Source organism: Sinocyclocheilus rhinocerous, unplaced genomic scaffold, assembly GCF_001515625.1.
Source record: "Sinocyclocheilus rhinocerous isolate Xijiao unplaced genomic scaffold, SAMN03320098_v1.1 scaffold863, whole genome shotgun sequence".
In the NCBI taxonomy this organism is placed as follows: Eukaryota; Metazoa; Chordata; class Actinopteri; order Cypriniformes; family Cyprinidae; genus Sinocyclocheilus; species Sinocyclocheilus rhinocerous.
Window position 1 is genome coordinate 180,534 of NW_015642513.1, and position 15,650 is coordinate 196,183.

Consider the following 15,650-nt stretch of genomic DNA (forward strand, 5'->3'; position numbering starts at 1 on the left):
CTCCGGATCGGGGCTCTCCAGACACCGGACGACCGCCTCCCTCCAGTCGAGGTTGGTGGTGTCTGGGAGTTCCGTGGGCTGATAGTAAGTGATCCCGAGCCGGAACAGCATCAAGAGGGTCTCCCCATCGAGGGAGCTGGTGAGGACGAGTGGCACGAATGCCCTCGTGTAGGTGAGCGGGTCGATAAACATTGCTCGTTCCTCCATGTAGGTGCGGAGAAACGAAATGGAAAACAAAGGACTTATAAAACAAAAACACGGGAGAAGGGGCGCCGCTTACTTTTCTGTTTTGGTCCGGAATTCTATCACGTTGCGCTACTGTGAGGAGCACGGAGCGAAGAACGAGGTGACGAGGACTAGAATTCAAAAACAGAGACTTTAATCACATCAAGGGAACCAGGAACTCACACGTAGCGAGAAAGGATCTACGACATTCAAAGACATTCAATACCTGACCCTGGAGACAAGGAAACACAAGGCTTAAAAGTACAGGGGAACTAATAGGACACACCTGGGAACAAATTAACTGAACGGGGAACACCTGGAACAAATGATCATAATGACAGGAACGGGAAGGACCAAATAAGGGCAAGGTAGGCACTTGGGGAGCAAAACACACACAAAACACGGAACAGGGTCTGACAACTACCATACAACTCCTACTATACTGCAGTATGCAGTGTGTATACTGTGAATAGGATGTGAATTTTCTGTATGCATACATTTGCTGAAATCTGGTGTATGTAGGTTTGGCACCGTCTCAGTCTCTGTCCGGCACGGGTAAAATAATTATAATGCTGAAGGTGAGGGACAATTCATATTTATGAAATAACTTACAAAATAATCTGAAATCTTTCTGTGACACGTAATTTTACAAACGGCACGAGTGAATCAACACATGCCCTCTCTCTCTTTCTCTCTCAAAATGTGCAAATGGCTTAAAATCACCACATTTTCCATTTCCTAAACCCAAACAAAACAGAGATGTCTGGGGAAAAAAGTTGGAGGTATTTCTTTTCTTTTAAGATGTGACTTTGACCCCATTAAAACTGCCTTTTAAGCGATCTAATTTTCATGAGCGGGTGTTACTATATTGGAAAATGTTGTACAAGCATAATTTTACTCCACAATGTTATAATTTGGAATAACAGGTGTATTTTACATAAGAGGACATCTTTATTTTATGAAGACTGGTTTGACAAGATTGTAATGCATTTAATGGATGAAGACGGTAATATATTAAGTTATGATCATTTTAATATACATTTTAATTTGGAATGTTCATACAGACAATTTTCTTGAGTTGTCAAAGCTATTCCTGTATTAATTAACGGTATATTACAATATTCTTCTGTAATACATACATTGGTTTATTTGATTATCGATAATTATAATTTCTTGGATGTCAAGTGAAATAACAAGGTTTTGGGATCATTAATTACAAAACAAAATTTTCCTCTTCCTCTTAAAATAAAGGTTTTATCTGAGAGGTTCTCAAAAGCTGAGACTATTAAAGTTAGAACTAGATACCTGTCGTGTCCTTTGCTTGTTTTGAAGTGTATTGATTTCATTTTAGATAGCAATGACATTTATCCATGCAAGACTGAGATTTCATTTGGATAGTAATGTATGTACTTTCTACCTGAAAGATATTGAATCTCAGGAACATCTTTTTTACAGTTGTACTATTGCTAAATCCTTTTGGGACAGATTGTTTGAGTGGTTGAAGACAATAATAATAATAATAATAATTTAATGCCTGCCTTTGACTATCACATTGTTAAATTTGGTGTCTTTATATAAAGGTAATTTATTTTTGTGTAATATTTTGCTTTTGATATTATTTCATCTTTATTTTATTCAATTTTTTTATTATTATTGTTGTGTTTATTACATGCTGCTTGGATTTATTGTTAATGTGTTTAACAATGGAAAGATGACAATGCTTGTTTGTTATTTGAATATTGAATAAAAAAGAAAACATCCTACTCTGAAACATGTAGCTTATTGTATACTTTTTAACACACTACTCTTAAAAAATAGTAGGCAGCATACATTGTGCACTGGCCAGTAAGCAGTGAGCAAGTGTGCCATTCTGAACACAAGAAGTGAATCATTTTGCGAATTAATTGATTCAGTTCCGAAAAGCTCCGTTTCTCCATCATGCATACATAACTGGTTGAACGTTTGAAAAGATTGAAACATTGAACGTTCAAAAACAAACACACTACCTTTTTGAAGAACAGCTGCAGGAGCGCGACGCGTCCTTATGACGTCACACCGCCAGACCAAAATAAAAGTCTTGTTCACACGCTGCTGTCTACAATCACTATAAATACAGTATATATGACATTGATAAAAGAGGAATTAAAAGTTTAATTATTGATGAAATACATATTACAATACATGTTGTCCAATGATGTGAAGAAAATCTACCAAAGAAAAAGAGATTTTTCACAAAATGCCAAAATAGTGTATTTTCTATTTAGTAAGTGGACAAAGTTCATTTGAGTCTAGAATGCCTGAAAAAGGTACGCAATGTCTAACATTTTTTTTTTTTTTTTATAAATTAGCATGAGATAAATGAAAGCAAAAGCAAAAAAAAAAAAAATTCTATAAATTCCTGAAAAAGGTACGCAAAGGCTAACATTTTTTTTTTTTTTTTTATAATTAGCATGAGATAAATGAAAGCAAAAGCAAAAAAAAAAAAAATTCTATAAATTAAAATATGTCAAAGAAAATAAGTCTATACCAAAAAGTATTCATAAAAGTTTCAGTCTAATTCTTTCACCGTTTTTTTAAATGAAATCAGTAGTTATTTATATGATTATATCATTTATATGAGTTGCTGCCTATGTAGAGTGAATCAAATAACTAACTAACGAGACACAATTTACACCTGCTGAACTCCACAGAGCTCAAGCTAAAATCACATTCTAATTGTTTTTAATTATTTTTCTAAGACATCTGGAGCTGTAGACACATGTGATGGGCAAGAAGAGAGAAGAAAAGAAGAACAAGTGAGAGACAAGGAAGGATCTATCTATCTATATGCGTATATCTTGAGATGACAGTTAACAGGACAATAAAATATTTGCATGCAAAAGCATATTAAGTTTACATAGCACCATGTGCATACATATGGATTCACATATGGATTTGAAGAAACGTCCTGAAATATGACATATACATATGTTAATTCAGAGTAGTGATTGGCTCCCGTGACTGGAGAGTTTATTCATGAGACAGAACTCGTTCACCATGCACTATTATGAAAGAATAATAACTGCATTGTTATGCATTAGAAAGTATCACTTCTGTCTCTTCAGTCTTCCCTCATTGTCATCATTCAGAGAAATGGGTTGTAAGTGTTTGTTTCCTAAGTGTGATATTGCAAAAGTGTTGTTTGCAAATAATCTGAATAATCTTAAAGCAGAACTTTAACAGCATTATAATCCAAAAAACTGTTTATTATCCAACAACTTAAATACCAACAATATCAATATAGCAATAAAATGGGTAAATATCTAGCAAACCAGTTAAAGCGGGAAAAAAAGCGAAAGCAATTATCCCAGCCATAGTTACTGAATCAAGAGAAACAACTCAGAATCCACAAGAAATTATGTTTTTTGAACCTTTTGTCTTACTCTTCTGATCACAACCCAGACAAAACAGAAATAGATAATTTCTTAAAAGACGTACAACTGCCAACACTATCAAAAGAACAGTCAAATATGTTAGATGCACCTCTTATCCTGGAGGAACTCCATAAAGCATTAGACAAAATGCCCAAAAACAAATCACCCGGTTTCATTAATAAACACAGATTAAAAATTATTACTAAAGCGCTAGCTACAAAAATAGAAAGTCATCCCAATATTAATTTATCATGATCAAACAGGTTTTATTAAACACAGGAATGCTTCAGATAACATCCGTAGATTATTACTAAGATTACTAACTTAATTAGCCTTGCCCCCCCCAAAAAAAACACCTTATAATTGTATCACTTGACGCTCATTTGATAAAGTAAACTGGACATTTCTATTCAACACTTAGAATTTCTATACATGCTAAATAGTAAGGGACTCAAAATCGATCCCTGGGGAACACCAAATTGAACCAAATCAGCTTTGGACATTTATATTCAACACTTAGCATTTCTATACACGCTAAATAGTAAGGGACTCAAAATCGATCCCTGGGGAACACCAAATTGAACCAAATCAGCTTTGGACATTTATATTCAACACTTAGCATTTCTATACACGCTAAATAGTAAGGGACTCAAAATCGATCCCTGGGGAACACCAAATTGAACCAAATCAGCTTTGGACATTTATATTCAACACTTAGCATTTCTATACACGCTAAATAGTAAGGGACTCAAAATCGATCCCTGGGGAACACCAAATTGAACCAAATCAGCTTTGGACATTTATATTCAACACTTAGCATTTCTATACACGCTAAATAGTAAGGAACTCAAAATTGATCCCTGGGGAACACCAAATTGAACCAAATCAGCTTTGGACATTTCTATTCAACACTTAGCATTTCTATACACACTAAATAGTAAGGGACTCAAAATCGATCCCTGGGGAACACCAAATTGAACCAAATCAGCTTTGGACCTGCACTTACCCAGGGCAACAAACTGCCTATGGTCTGAAAGATAAGACTTTAACCAGTTTAGGACAGTGTCAGTGTAGTGATTTCCATAGCCTCACACGGGGCACCACTAAATGTAGTGATTTTAGATTTAAGTAGCACCACCAGTGCAATGGCTTTGGGCTTAAATATTAATATTTAGTTTTGGTTATAATATTTCATGGGGCACCAGCCAGGAATTTCACCTTGACAATAAAGAACAATCATGGAAGATTGTTGAAAAAATAAGAATTGCATAAATTACAGGAAGTTGTAGCCTGACCAATCTGAAGGATTTATGAGATATCGTTGATTTGTAAAGCCTTTTTACTGTATTATCAACACAAGAAAGACACAAGTGTAATAAAAAGGGGTTTTAACTAACAACTACTAAATGGATACAATGAATGGATAAATTGCAAAAGATGAGATACACAGTAAGTGATACTGCAGTATATCGCTGCAACCCAAACAAAAACTGTGTGAAACATCATCGATTACATCAGTCTGCTATCCTGTCAGGCTATGTGCCATTATACTTTATTTATTTATATTGTGCCCATCTGTGTGCATTTGTCACACGCATAATAACCAGAATACTGCTTGATGTTTTCTTCCCATTGCCCATGCATTCACGTAAGAGACAATGCATTTAAGTTTTATTTTGAACTTGGTTGTAAGTTGGATTACTATAACTATTTGAGTCTATTGAGCTTGACTTTCTGCTTTCCGAATTGTAACTTAGAATTGTACATTCTTTCAACTTAAATGCATAGAAATTCATCTGAACTTTACATCTAATCAAATATCCTCCTGAGACCTGACACAGATGGCTCAGGTTGCGGGATCCTCATCTTAGTTAGTGGCTCAAACTCTTGTTCACTGCTGTCATCAAGTTATGGACAATCCAACAACTCTTCAGCCAGGGGCACTTTGAAGTCCAGGTACTGTTTGGTGTTCTTTGATGGTCTGTCGAGTGCTTTGCTGTCACAATTGTATTGGATCCACGAGTTTGTGATGGCAATATCGAGTAAGTAATTACACGCAATCTCCATTTCTTGGACCTATTTGACAGCTCAGCATGTGGTCACAAGTTCACGCCACCCATGTTGTCATTATACTCCTTGATCACTGCTAGTCTTCTCACCAGGACATGGACTTTCTTTTCTGGATCATCTGTTGCAGACATCAAGCACTGATTTGTTGTCAAACCATTTTGTGATTGCCAGTTCAGTTCTTGTCTTTCTGACCAGAGACACTTTTTGTATCACCTTGCCGCTTGACAGTTTTCTCTGCTTTGGGACTTGGTTCTTCATCATGGTTCCTGTTGCTGGAAGGCCTTTTGCCAGCAATGCATCTATGAGATTGATTTTTGTGAAACATCGGTTGAAGAACAGGTCACTTCAAGTGGGAAAAGACTCAACCATGCGTAGGACTGCTGCTGGTCCGATTCCCAGTCTTTGGTCATTGAATGTATTTTTCCCTTGGTACACTTCAAAATCCAGTATCAGGGACAGTATTGAGACATATGTATGCAGATTTTACACAGCAGAAACAGTTCAAATTCAGAATACAGAAGTGAGCAGTGGAAGTTTTTATCTGCAGAAATGAAGGTGAGTAATCTTACCTGATGCTGATATTACACTAGCCAGTCTTAACAGTTTAGGTGATTTGGCTCTTGATTTTATTATTATTTTTAATTTCTTTGCCAGGAGGCAAACATATCAAAAATGCACGCGGTAAGAGCGTCTACGGTTCACGGTAGCCAAAACACACAAGGAAACGCATTGTAATAAAATATCGTCGTCAATCACAGACATTCGCATTCGGACGGGATTAGTTTTCTCAGAGGATCACTAATTTGTTGAAAAACAGTAGGTCATTTACTCTGGTAATTATTAGAGGTTAGTGTTGTCACGGTACCAAAATTTTAGTATTCGGTACCAATACCAGTGAAAATCCACGGTTCTCGGTACCAATTTCGGTACCAAAGCCAAACACAAAAACATACTAATTAAAAAATTTGCCTATACTTTCATTTAATCCAAACTGTGTACATATTTAATTTTAAAGGGCTTTTAAAACCTTCTAGAGTTATTCAGCCAAGAATAACAACTAAGTTAGCTAAAAAAAAAAGCCCAGAACTGCTTTTCTGACTGATATGACACAAACAATGTTTACCATTTGTACATTCTCTAACACGCATATTTTAGATTCACAATTCATTTAAAAGCCTCTGGTGAGTAAAAATATTAAATGTCATCATGTCCTCCTGTTTTTTTTAACCCTAATAAAAGTTATAGGAGCATTAAATAGTTAATGAAACTTCATTCTAATGCTCATTATATTAGCGTTAGCCGCGCTTATGCTAACGATTAACTACTCTAATAACAGCGATGTTCATTTCAATCCGACATTCATGTGGCCGCAGGGAAATGACACGCAGAACCAACAAATATGAGTGGGGTTCATATTTTATTCCTTATAATTGGTTAGGAGTTTCTATTTCTTTTTAATTTAGGTATGTGGGGCGGAAAACCCGGAATAAAACAAAATACAATGTCAGAAAAATCTTTGGATTACACAGCAAATTGTTCACCCCAAAATAAAGATAATATAAAGGACAAGAAGTCGATTGGTCTCTCTAAGCGAGATCCCAATTCGTCGGTCACCGACATGACGTCTCTGTTCCCTCCTTCAGGGAACGAGGGTTACTTACGTAATAGAGATGTTAGGTTGTTCCGCCAAGAGACTGTTTTTATGAGTGAGTCTGCAGTAAAGACTTTTATATTGAAAGAGACTGAAACAGGGTTGTAAACAAGAAAGTTATTTTTACTTTCAACAACAGCTTGTAAGACAACCAACAAATGCACTGAGCAGCACTGTCATCGGAAATCACCCTCCACAGAAAAAAGTATGGTACGACAAAGAGAGCCTATCGCTTTCCTCAGCGGACATTAAAACTAATGTTTTATTGTGAATATGAGATTGAACTGAAGATTGAATGCTGTATCAGATGCAGGTAATCACACTTGCTCAAGTCAGTCTCTCTCATAATACTCTAATACACAGGCGTTTAATACAGTAATACAATAAGCTTTCAATGAAGCAACTCATCGTTACTAGTTCTAAAGTGACGTTTTTGAATTAGTAACGGAGGCTTGGGCTCAGCTGTCAAACTGAGATTTGAATCCATGGTGGAAGGAAGTAGTTCTGCACAAAAGTCATTCCGTTGTTGTTTCTTGTGTTTATACAACAGTTCGACAGCACGAGTGTGTAAATGCATAATATCACACTCGTAGACGTGAGATATGGCTGTATATTGGCACGCTGTGATTACCTACGGCCGTGTGATATTGCTCATATATCGTATTAATGAATTCCAGCACATGTCTACTGTGTAATAGCCCTCATGTTCCCATTGTCTTTGTCTGTATATGTAGGTTGGTACAAGAATACATAAATACAAACTATTATGGATATTTAGAAATATGTACTGATGGATCTAAAGATTAAGGAATAGACATACTGGTGTGGGCATTGCGATCGCAGAATTCAAAGTAAAAATTAGTAAAAGAATATCCAATAATGTAGTTATATCGGTGGAGGAAGTCAAACCAGACAGAGTTGTATTTTATTCAGATTAAGCAGCATACAGAGTATTAATAAACAGCTAGAGATGACATTCTAATAGAAATCTACACAGCACTGCTAAACTTTGAAAAATTACGAATAGATGTGCAATTCTGTTGGATACCAGCACATACGGGAGTTCAAGGAAATGAAATAGCTGACAAATTAGTGAAAAAGCATTAAATAATAATGACAAAATAGAGATTTCCCTTGAAAAATATCAAAAAAACATAAATTAATAGCAACATTGATAATCACTGACAAAAGATTTGGGACTCAGATAATAAAGAAAGAAAATATAACAGTATTCAAAAACTAATTAAATTTAAAACCATTAATTGTAAAAACAGAAGAGAAGAAATCAGGTATGCAAGACCAGTGTTGGGGAAAGTTACTTTTAAAAGTAATGCATTATAATATTGCGTTACTCCATAAAAAAGTAACTAATTACGGTATTTAGTTACTTTTTATGGAAAGTAACATGTTACGTTACTTTTGCGTTACTTTTTAAATCTGGACAGGGCTTGCTTGTTTGTTTTTAAAATAAAAAAGTTATATTTTTGGCAAATATAAAAGCCTTTTCACACCAAAAGTGAAATGAATAAGCCTCAGGCTGAAGGGAAAGTAAGAAAACTACGTGTTTGAGAGAGGCGGGGCATAGAGGACCTACAATAATGTACAGTATTTGAAAAATAATGTGTTTTTTGAACATTAAAGCATGTCAACATATTCTGTTACACCAAATACACCAAATAATGATCTTTAAAATAGCATCATATGACCCCTTTAACATTGCTAAATAAACTGAAGAATTTTTTCAGAACTTAATGGCCACAAAGTTGCTCTGTGGTAGGGATGCACAATAGATCTGTACCATATCGATTATGGTCTAATATTAGAGATTTTTCATTTATCTTTAATTTACACCAAGATATACATTATACCAAATATTTCTGGATCTTTATCCACAGTATGTGAAACTCCACAGAGCCGAGTTTGCCGCCCCCGTCTCTCTGGACTGAGGTTAAGGGTTATAACAGGGTTATGATGATTAATTTGGTTGAAAGGACTCTGTTGACTCTGTAACAGATTATCTGTTATTACAATACAAACTGGAGATTTGTGAGGAAACTGCAGGGGGGTTGTGAGATGATGAAAAGCTAATAATTAATTAAATCATAAAAATGTCAAATTAAAATAAATATTTTCAAAATTAAAACAAAATCTTTGTATTGATCCATGTAGTATTTATTCATATGATCCAGTGGGGTAAGGATACATCTAGCAGACTGATAATGTGGCGACAGGTTTCCATACTAAATCCATCAGTCTTCACATCAGTTCCTGTGTGAAATACCACAAAACACTGTAAGAACGATAAGCACAGAATTTCAATTTCAAGGCACTTTCTTTTCTTTTTATATATATATATATATATGTATGTATGTATGTGTGTGACCCTGGACCACAAAACCAGTCATGAGGGTACATTTTTTAAAATTGAGATTTATGCATCATCTGAAAGCTGAATAAATAATGATTGTTAGGATAGGACAATATTTGCTCGAGATACAACTATTTGTAAATCTGGAATCTGAGGGTGCAAAAAAATCTAAATATTGAGAAAATCATCTTTAAAGTTGTCCAAACGAAGTACTTAGCAATGCATATTACTAAAGTTTTGATATATTTACGGTAGGAGATTTATAAAATATCTTCATGGAACATGATCTTTACTTAATATCCTAATGATTTTATGATGATAATTTTGACCCATACAATGTATTGTTAGCTATTGATTCAAATTTACCCGTGCGGCGACTTATGACTGGTTTTGTGGTCCCGGGTCACACACACACACACACATATATATGGGAAAGTTTGTTTTCCTATGTTTCGAGACAACACTGTCCAGGATCTGCTTTAGTTCAAACACAGACACCTCTGAGTGCTGCAGAGTGAAGACAAGATCATGTGTGATAACGATAACGACCCAGAACTGAAAATGACCAGCCTTACATTAAAAATGACTTACATTTCCAGCAAACTGATTGAAAAGTTGTTTGAAATGTGGGTCCACATCACTATCGGATATGTATTGCTGGGTAAGAAAAAAACGTTTTAAAAATTATTTAAATATTTTTTTAAAGTAATTTTTGATTTTATACGGTTATATATCTGAATTTTATACGGTTATATTCTTTTAAATAATAATAACACACACTATGTTTGTAAATGATGAATTCACCTTTTCCACGTCTGCACTGATCTCCGTATCCATCGGGCTGCAATGACGAGAGTCAGAAACATCCATCATGCATTTGGGTGCAAATACAAGAATGTTTAGAGTACAGTTACGATTTATTTGTCAGACAAACAAATGTTTTAGTGTAACGATCCGTTCTAGGCAGAACAGAACCTGTGCAACAGCATCCCCATGTGGTCTAAAACTGGAACTACATAATTTCATGTTTTTTTTAGTTGAAATATAAAAACACTTGACAACCTGGCAGCAGCCTCTTTCTCTGTGAACACGCGCAGTATGAAGCTTCCGTTGCAATGCGGCTCGTAAGTGGAAGGGATGATGGCGTATTCACCCGGAGGCAGTTTGAAGCGCTCTATCACCTCTCGCTTGTAGGTGAAGGGGTTGCTCCGTGCAGTGTACTGCTGACGCAGCAATACATCAGGACCGAGATTAATGTTATTGCAACCCTTTAACTGCAACACAAACACCGATGGATGAAATGGCTTCTCAAAGGTTGTTTCATATAAATGTATCGTACGAAGCCCAAAAGGGGACAAGGTGATGGAAAAACATCAAATGGAAGGAGTAATTACATTTTAATGCTTTTGCGTCCAGTCGCAGAAGTTATCTTGCAAAAGTATTGTGTTCCCCTGAGAATCTTTTAAACATTTGCATTCCCCAGAGAAACTTTGCACAAATGTTTTGCAATCATTTTTCTTCCCATCTATTTTTTTTAATTGTTCCACTGAGAAACTTTGTATTCTCTTCCTAAACATTTGCATTTCCCAGAGAAAGTTTGCGCAAAATTTTTGCAATAATTGTTCAATTATTCAAATCAAAAAAAATTTTTTTGTCCTTTTAGGGGCTCCTTAGCATAACATTGGTGGTGTCCAACTACTTTTATGTACAAACCATTCAGATATCATACACACCTTATCTGGAACCTGAAAAACACAAAAACAAATTATATTATTTAATGTAAAAAAAAATTAATTAGTTGTAATATTGATAGTTATGTCAAAGGAAAAGTGTGTTTGAAAAAACAGTTGCATTCTGGAAGTAGAATCACATAAATTTTCTCCATAGAGAATTTGTATTATCATTATTATTATTATTATTAGTAGTAGTAGTAGTAGTAACATTTCAAGACAGATCTACCATGAGCTCGGAGGCTATTAATCAATATTTAAGCTTCATTTAAAGGAAAAAATCTATAGCCAAACTCCAGATGAAGAACTACACTAATCATGAATCCTCAAGAGAATTGCTTCAAATCAAAGTTTGAAACATTGTGATTCATCTTGGAGCAGGTTGCTTTAGTTCATGGCTCTTTATTGACTTGAATTTTTTTTGAATCCTTGGAGAAAATGAATGGGAAATACATCTCTGAAACTAAGACTGCTAAAAATATGGTTGCAAGGTCGGTGGTACTGCAGGTTGTGACGTTGTTTGTGGTGTTGATGGTAACGGTGCCTCTAGTACTAACAGTATTACTGATTGTACGTAACCAGTTACCCTATATATAGTGAAGCCAATGGCGTTCGGGTCTCGTCCAATCCGCTTGTCTTTACGAAACTCTTTCTGCATCAGACCCACTAGGATCGTGCAGCCGTCCTCTCCATCATAAGGATCATCATCTTCTTCCTCCAGCTTGATTACAAACTGAGGGTTTGAGCAGAATGTAGCTGGAGAGAAGGAACCAAATGGTCAGACGGTTGATAAAAATTTTTTTTTAGTTTCAAGCACACTGTGTTTGATTTGATTTACCTTCATTTTTCTTGCAGCCCCCTGCGGTGGATCCCACCCTCCAGTCACCTTCAAACTGGCTGTAGTTCCAGCGGCTCACAGTGGCGCTTGAAAGGGCGTCTGGAGTCTGATTACAGATGTCCAACCTCGAGAACTGCTGTATGAAGTCCGAATATGCCATCCTGACAGGTCAAGGAAGATTCGTCAGTATTTGTCAACGTATTTGTTACGTTGTTGAGGGTTAAAAGCTCAAGTTCTCTTACCAGAACTCTCCATCTTCAGCTGAATAAACCAGTTTAGCTTTCTCCTCAGGTTGGACGCTATTCCACTCTTTGGAACTGAAAAAGGCATATTTTACAGGACTCTCAGGACTGATGTTGAAGGTGTAAGATCTGTTTAGGAAAACTCACTTGTCACTCCAAGGGCCTATCCACTCCACCCGACCCCACGGGTTCCTGATACGCACCAGCTGAACCAGACAGCCGTAAGAATGAACCTGTAGGTAAGGTGAAAGGAAAAACATTGAAGGAGCTCTAATGACGATCAAATCCATATTTCCGTGTCAGTGCCGGTTTCTTACCTCCTTTGCGCCTGTGACAGAGTAGGCATGACGCTTCACCAGCTTCAGACTTGTCTTCGTCTCTGTGTCCTGCGAACTGGACTTTTAGACATTTGTAATGATAAAAAAACATTAGAAGATCAGGATTGAACCTGCATTTCCCACATGATAGCAAAATAAGTGTTTATTCTTTTATTTTTATTAGGGATGATGCATAACATTTCAGCTGTTGTATCGGCCATTAAATGTTACTTTTTAATGTTATCGTTAAACATTAAATGTTTATGTAATATAACATATGTTATTGTAACGGAGTAACGGGTCGGTGCTGTGCAGATAAACCTCACTCCCCTGATCTCAAGAGGCACACTAGTGACTGAAGCTAGTGACTGCAGTCTTTAGCCTCCTTGTTAGTACGGTAACAGTGTAAATAGCGAAAAATGTTTTTTGGGCAGCAAATCAACATTTTAGAATGATTTCTGAAAGATCATGTGACACTGAAGACTGGCGTAATGATGCTGAAAAGGAATCACAGGTATAAATTACATTTTAAAATATCTACAAATAGAAAACAGTTATTTGAAATCTTTCATAATCCTGGCCTGTGTTCACGTCTTGTGTTTTGTACACTTATTTTGAAATGTATTTCCCCATTGTTTCTTTGCTATTTTGTCATTAGCCCATTTCACACATACAGTCTTTAGTGGTAAACTACCGTTAAGAGATCATGTGTGAACAGGACCTTTTCAAAAATACCTGTAAATTCGTTCTGGTATGAGAAGTTGTAACATTACCAGTAAATTTACCGGTAATGTGCTCTGTGTGAACGCAGAACGAGATTATCCGGTATAATGGGTGATTCTATAATTGCAGGTATTTGGTGTCCAAAGTCATTATCATTGTCACACCATCACCCTGTTTTGACTTTGCTTGTCTGTCTTGTTCATTGACCTAATTCTGTTTCCCCTTGATTTGCCTTAGTTGTTTCACCTGTGTCTAGTTAATTTAGTCATTAGCCCCTCTTCCGTTTGTATAAATTCCCTTCCTTTAGCTCTTCCTTTACCTTCCCTGTGAAATTATATGAAAGAATTAAGATTATTTTCGTCGTGCACTCTCTTTGTCCTCAGTCGTGACAGAATAACCGACCACTAAGTGTAAGTGGCGTGTGTTCACACGTTTGTTCTTTTTTTCTTGTTTTGAAAGTTTTCCTTTTCCTTACGTGTATGGACCATCCCGAATTCCTCCTCCTCCTCCTCCTGCTGGAGCAGGGGGTGCGATCTCTCGAGGACCACACAAGACTCTTTCTGGAAGTTGCACATTAAACCAGCTACCTGAGTCCCGGACGACTGCCTCTGCACGTTCTATAACGCGAGCCTCAACACCTCTTGCAGAGCATGGTCGTCCGAGGACGGTCCTCGAGAAAGCTTCGCTGCCTTTTTGTGGAGTGGGTGCTGGTGTCCTGTGGATTGCCGCACACCGTGGACATCGCGGACGACAACACCAGCCCCACTCCAGACCCAGAGCCCAGCCCACCATCACCCCACAGCCCTCCGCGACCGACGAGCCATCGCCAGAGAGAGCGACAGAGCCTGAGACTTCAGACCAGGTGCGAGAGCTGGTAACTGTGCACGCGATGGTGGATATCACAGTGGAGAGCGAGAGCGCAGAGGGAAGCCCCGCCCACTGTACTACCGCTGAGGGAGAGTGGAGGCAGGATTTAGAGGACTTGATTGACTTTTATTCTGATGTGCCCAAAGCCCCGCCCACTGTACTACCGCTGAGGGTTAGGGTGGAGGCAGGATTTAGAGGACTTGATTGACTTTTATTCTGATGTGCCCAGTCTTCCGTCATCATCTGGATGTCCTGTCGCGACCACGGAGGTCATTCCCCTGTCTGCTGCACTCCCGGTGTTGGGAGTGGCGATCTGGTGTGTGTGGGCAGCACACACCATCCCAGAAAGCCCTGATACTCACAAATTCCCACCCAACCACCCACTCACCCTCCCTCCCTCTCCTGCCTCCTCCTGTCATCTCTGCTTCAGCTCCACCACCGCTGTCTCCTGGCAGCCCCTCAGCTCACCCTCAGCCCACCATCTGTGTCGTGGCTGGAGGATCCCTGGTCTCCGCCTCCAGCCTAGAGAGCGACAGAGCCGAGGGACGCCCCGGAGTTAGAGCCTGAGACTTCAGACCAGGTGCGAGAGCTGGTAACTGTGCACGCGATGGTGGATATCACAGTGGAGAGCGAGAGCGCAGAGGGAAGCCCCGCCCACTGTACTACCGCTGAGGGTGAGTGGAGGCAGGATTTAGAGGACTTGATTGACTTTTATTCTGATGTGCCCAGTCTTCCGTCATCATATGTCTGTCCTGTCGCGACCACGGAGGTCATTCCCCTGTCTGCTGCACTCCCGGTGTTGGGAGTGGCGATCTGGTGTGTGTGGGCAGCACACACCATCCCAGAAAGCCCTGATACTCACAAATTCCCACCCAACCACCCACTCACCCTCCCTCCCTCCCTCCCGATCCCTGGTCTCCGCCTCCAGCCTCTGAGCCACGGCTCGTCGACCCAACGGCTCCACCATGGCTCTTATGGCCCTCATCCCCACTGTGGCCCGTCAGTCCACCAGCTCCGCCAGGCTCCCTCGTCCCTTTGGCTCCGCCTTGGTCAGTCGTCGACCATCAGCCACCTCGGGACTCCACTCCTCTGGCTGCGCCTCGACCCTCCATCCCTGTCAGGCTCCTCCTTCCCTCCCGATCGACCTTGGTCCTCTGTCGCTCCGGCTCCACCGCGGCCTTCCGGACCCCCCCCTTGGTCGCCGGA

The 15,650-nt window shown here is 38.5% G+C and overlaps 1 protein-coding gene across 1 annotated transcript in view; it reads right to left on the reverse strand.

Annotated features, from left to right (window-relative positions):
• Positions 1–9,100: 9,100 nt before the first annotated feature.
• The window catches only part of LOC107755925 (calpain-2 catalytic subunit-like), a 16,710-nt gene continuing 10,160 nt past the window's right edge, over positions 9,101–15,650 (reverse strand). The window contains exons 6-18 of the mRNA XM_016572889.1: positions 12,855–12,930; positions 12,685–12,770; positions 12,538–12,612; positions 12,296–12,456; positions 12,044–12,213; positions 11,461–11,472; positions 10,790–11,001; positions 10,532–10,568; positions 10,319–10,384; positions 10,168–10,234; positions 9,563–9,621; positions 9,228–9,296; positions 9,101–9,127 (exon numbers count right to left, since the gene is read on the reverse strand). Coding sequence (XP_016428375.1) covers positions 9,101–9,127; positions 9,228–9,296; positions 9,563–9,621; positions 10,168–10,234; positions 10,319–10,384; positions 10,532–10,568; positions 10,790–11,001; positions 11,461–11,472; positions 12,044–12,213; positions 12,296–12,456; positions 12,538–12,612; positions 12,685–12,770; positions 12,855–12,930 — 1,117 coding nt within the window. The remainder of the gene's footprint in view (positions 9,128–9,227; positions 9,297–9,562; positions 9,622–10,167; positions 10,235–10,318; positions 10,385–10,531; positions 10,569–10,789; positions 11,002–11,460; positions 11,473–12,043; positions 12,214–12,295; positions 12,457–12,537; positions 12,613–12,684; positions 12,771–12,854; positions 12,931–15,650) is intronic.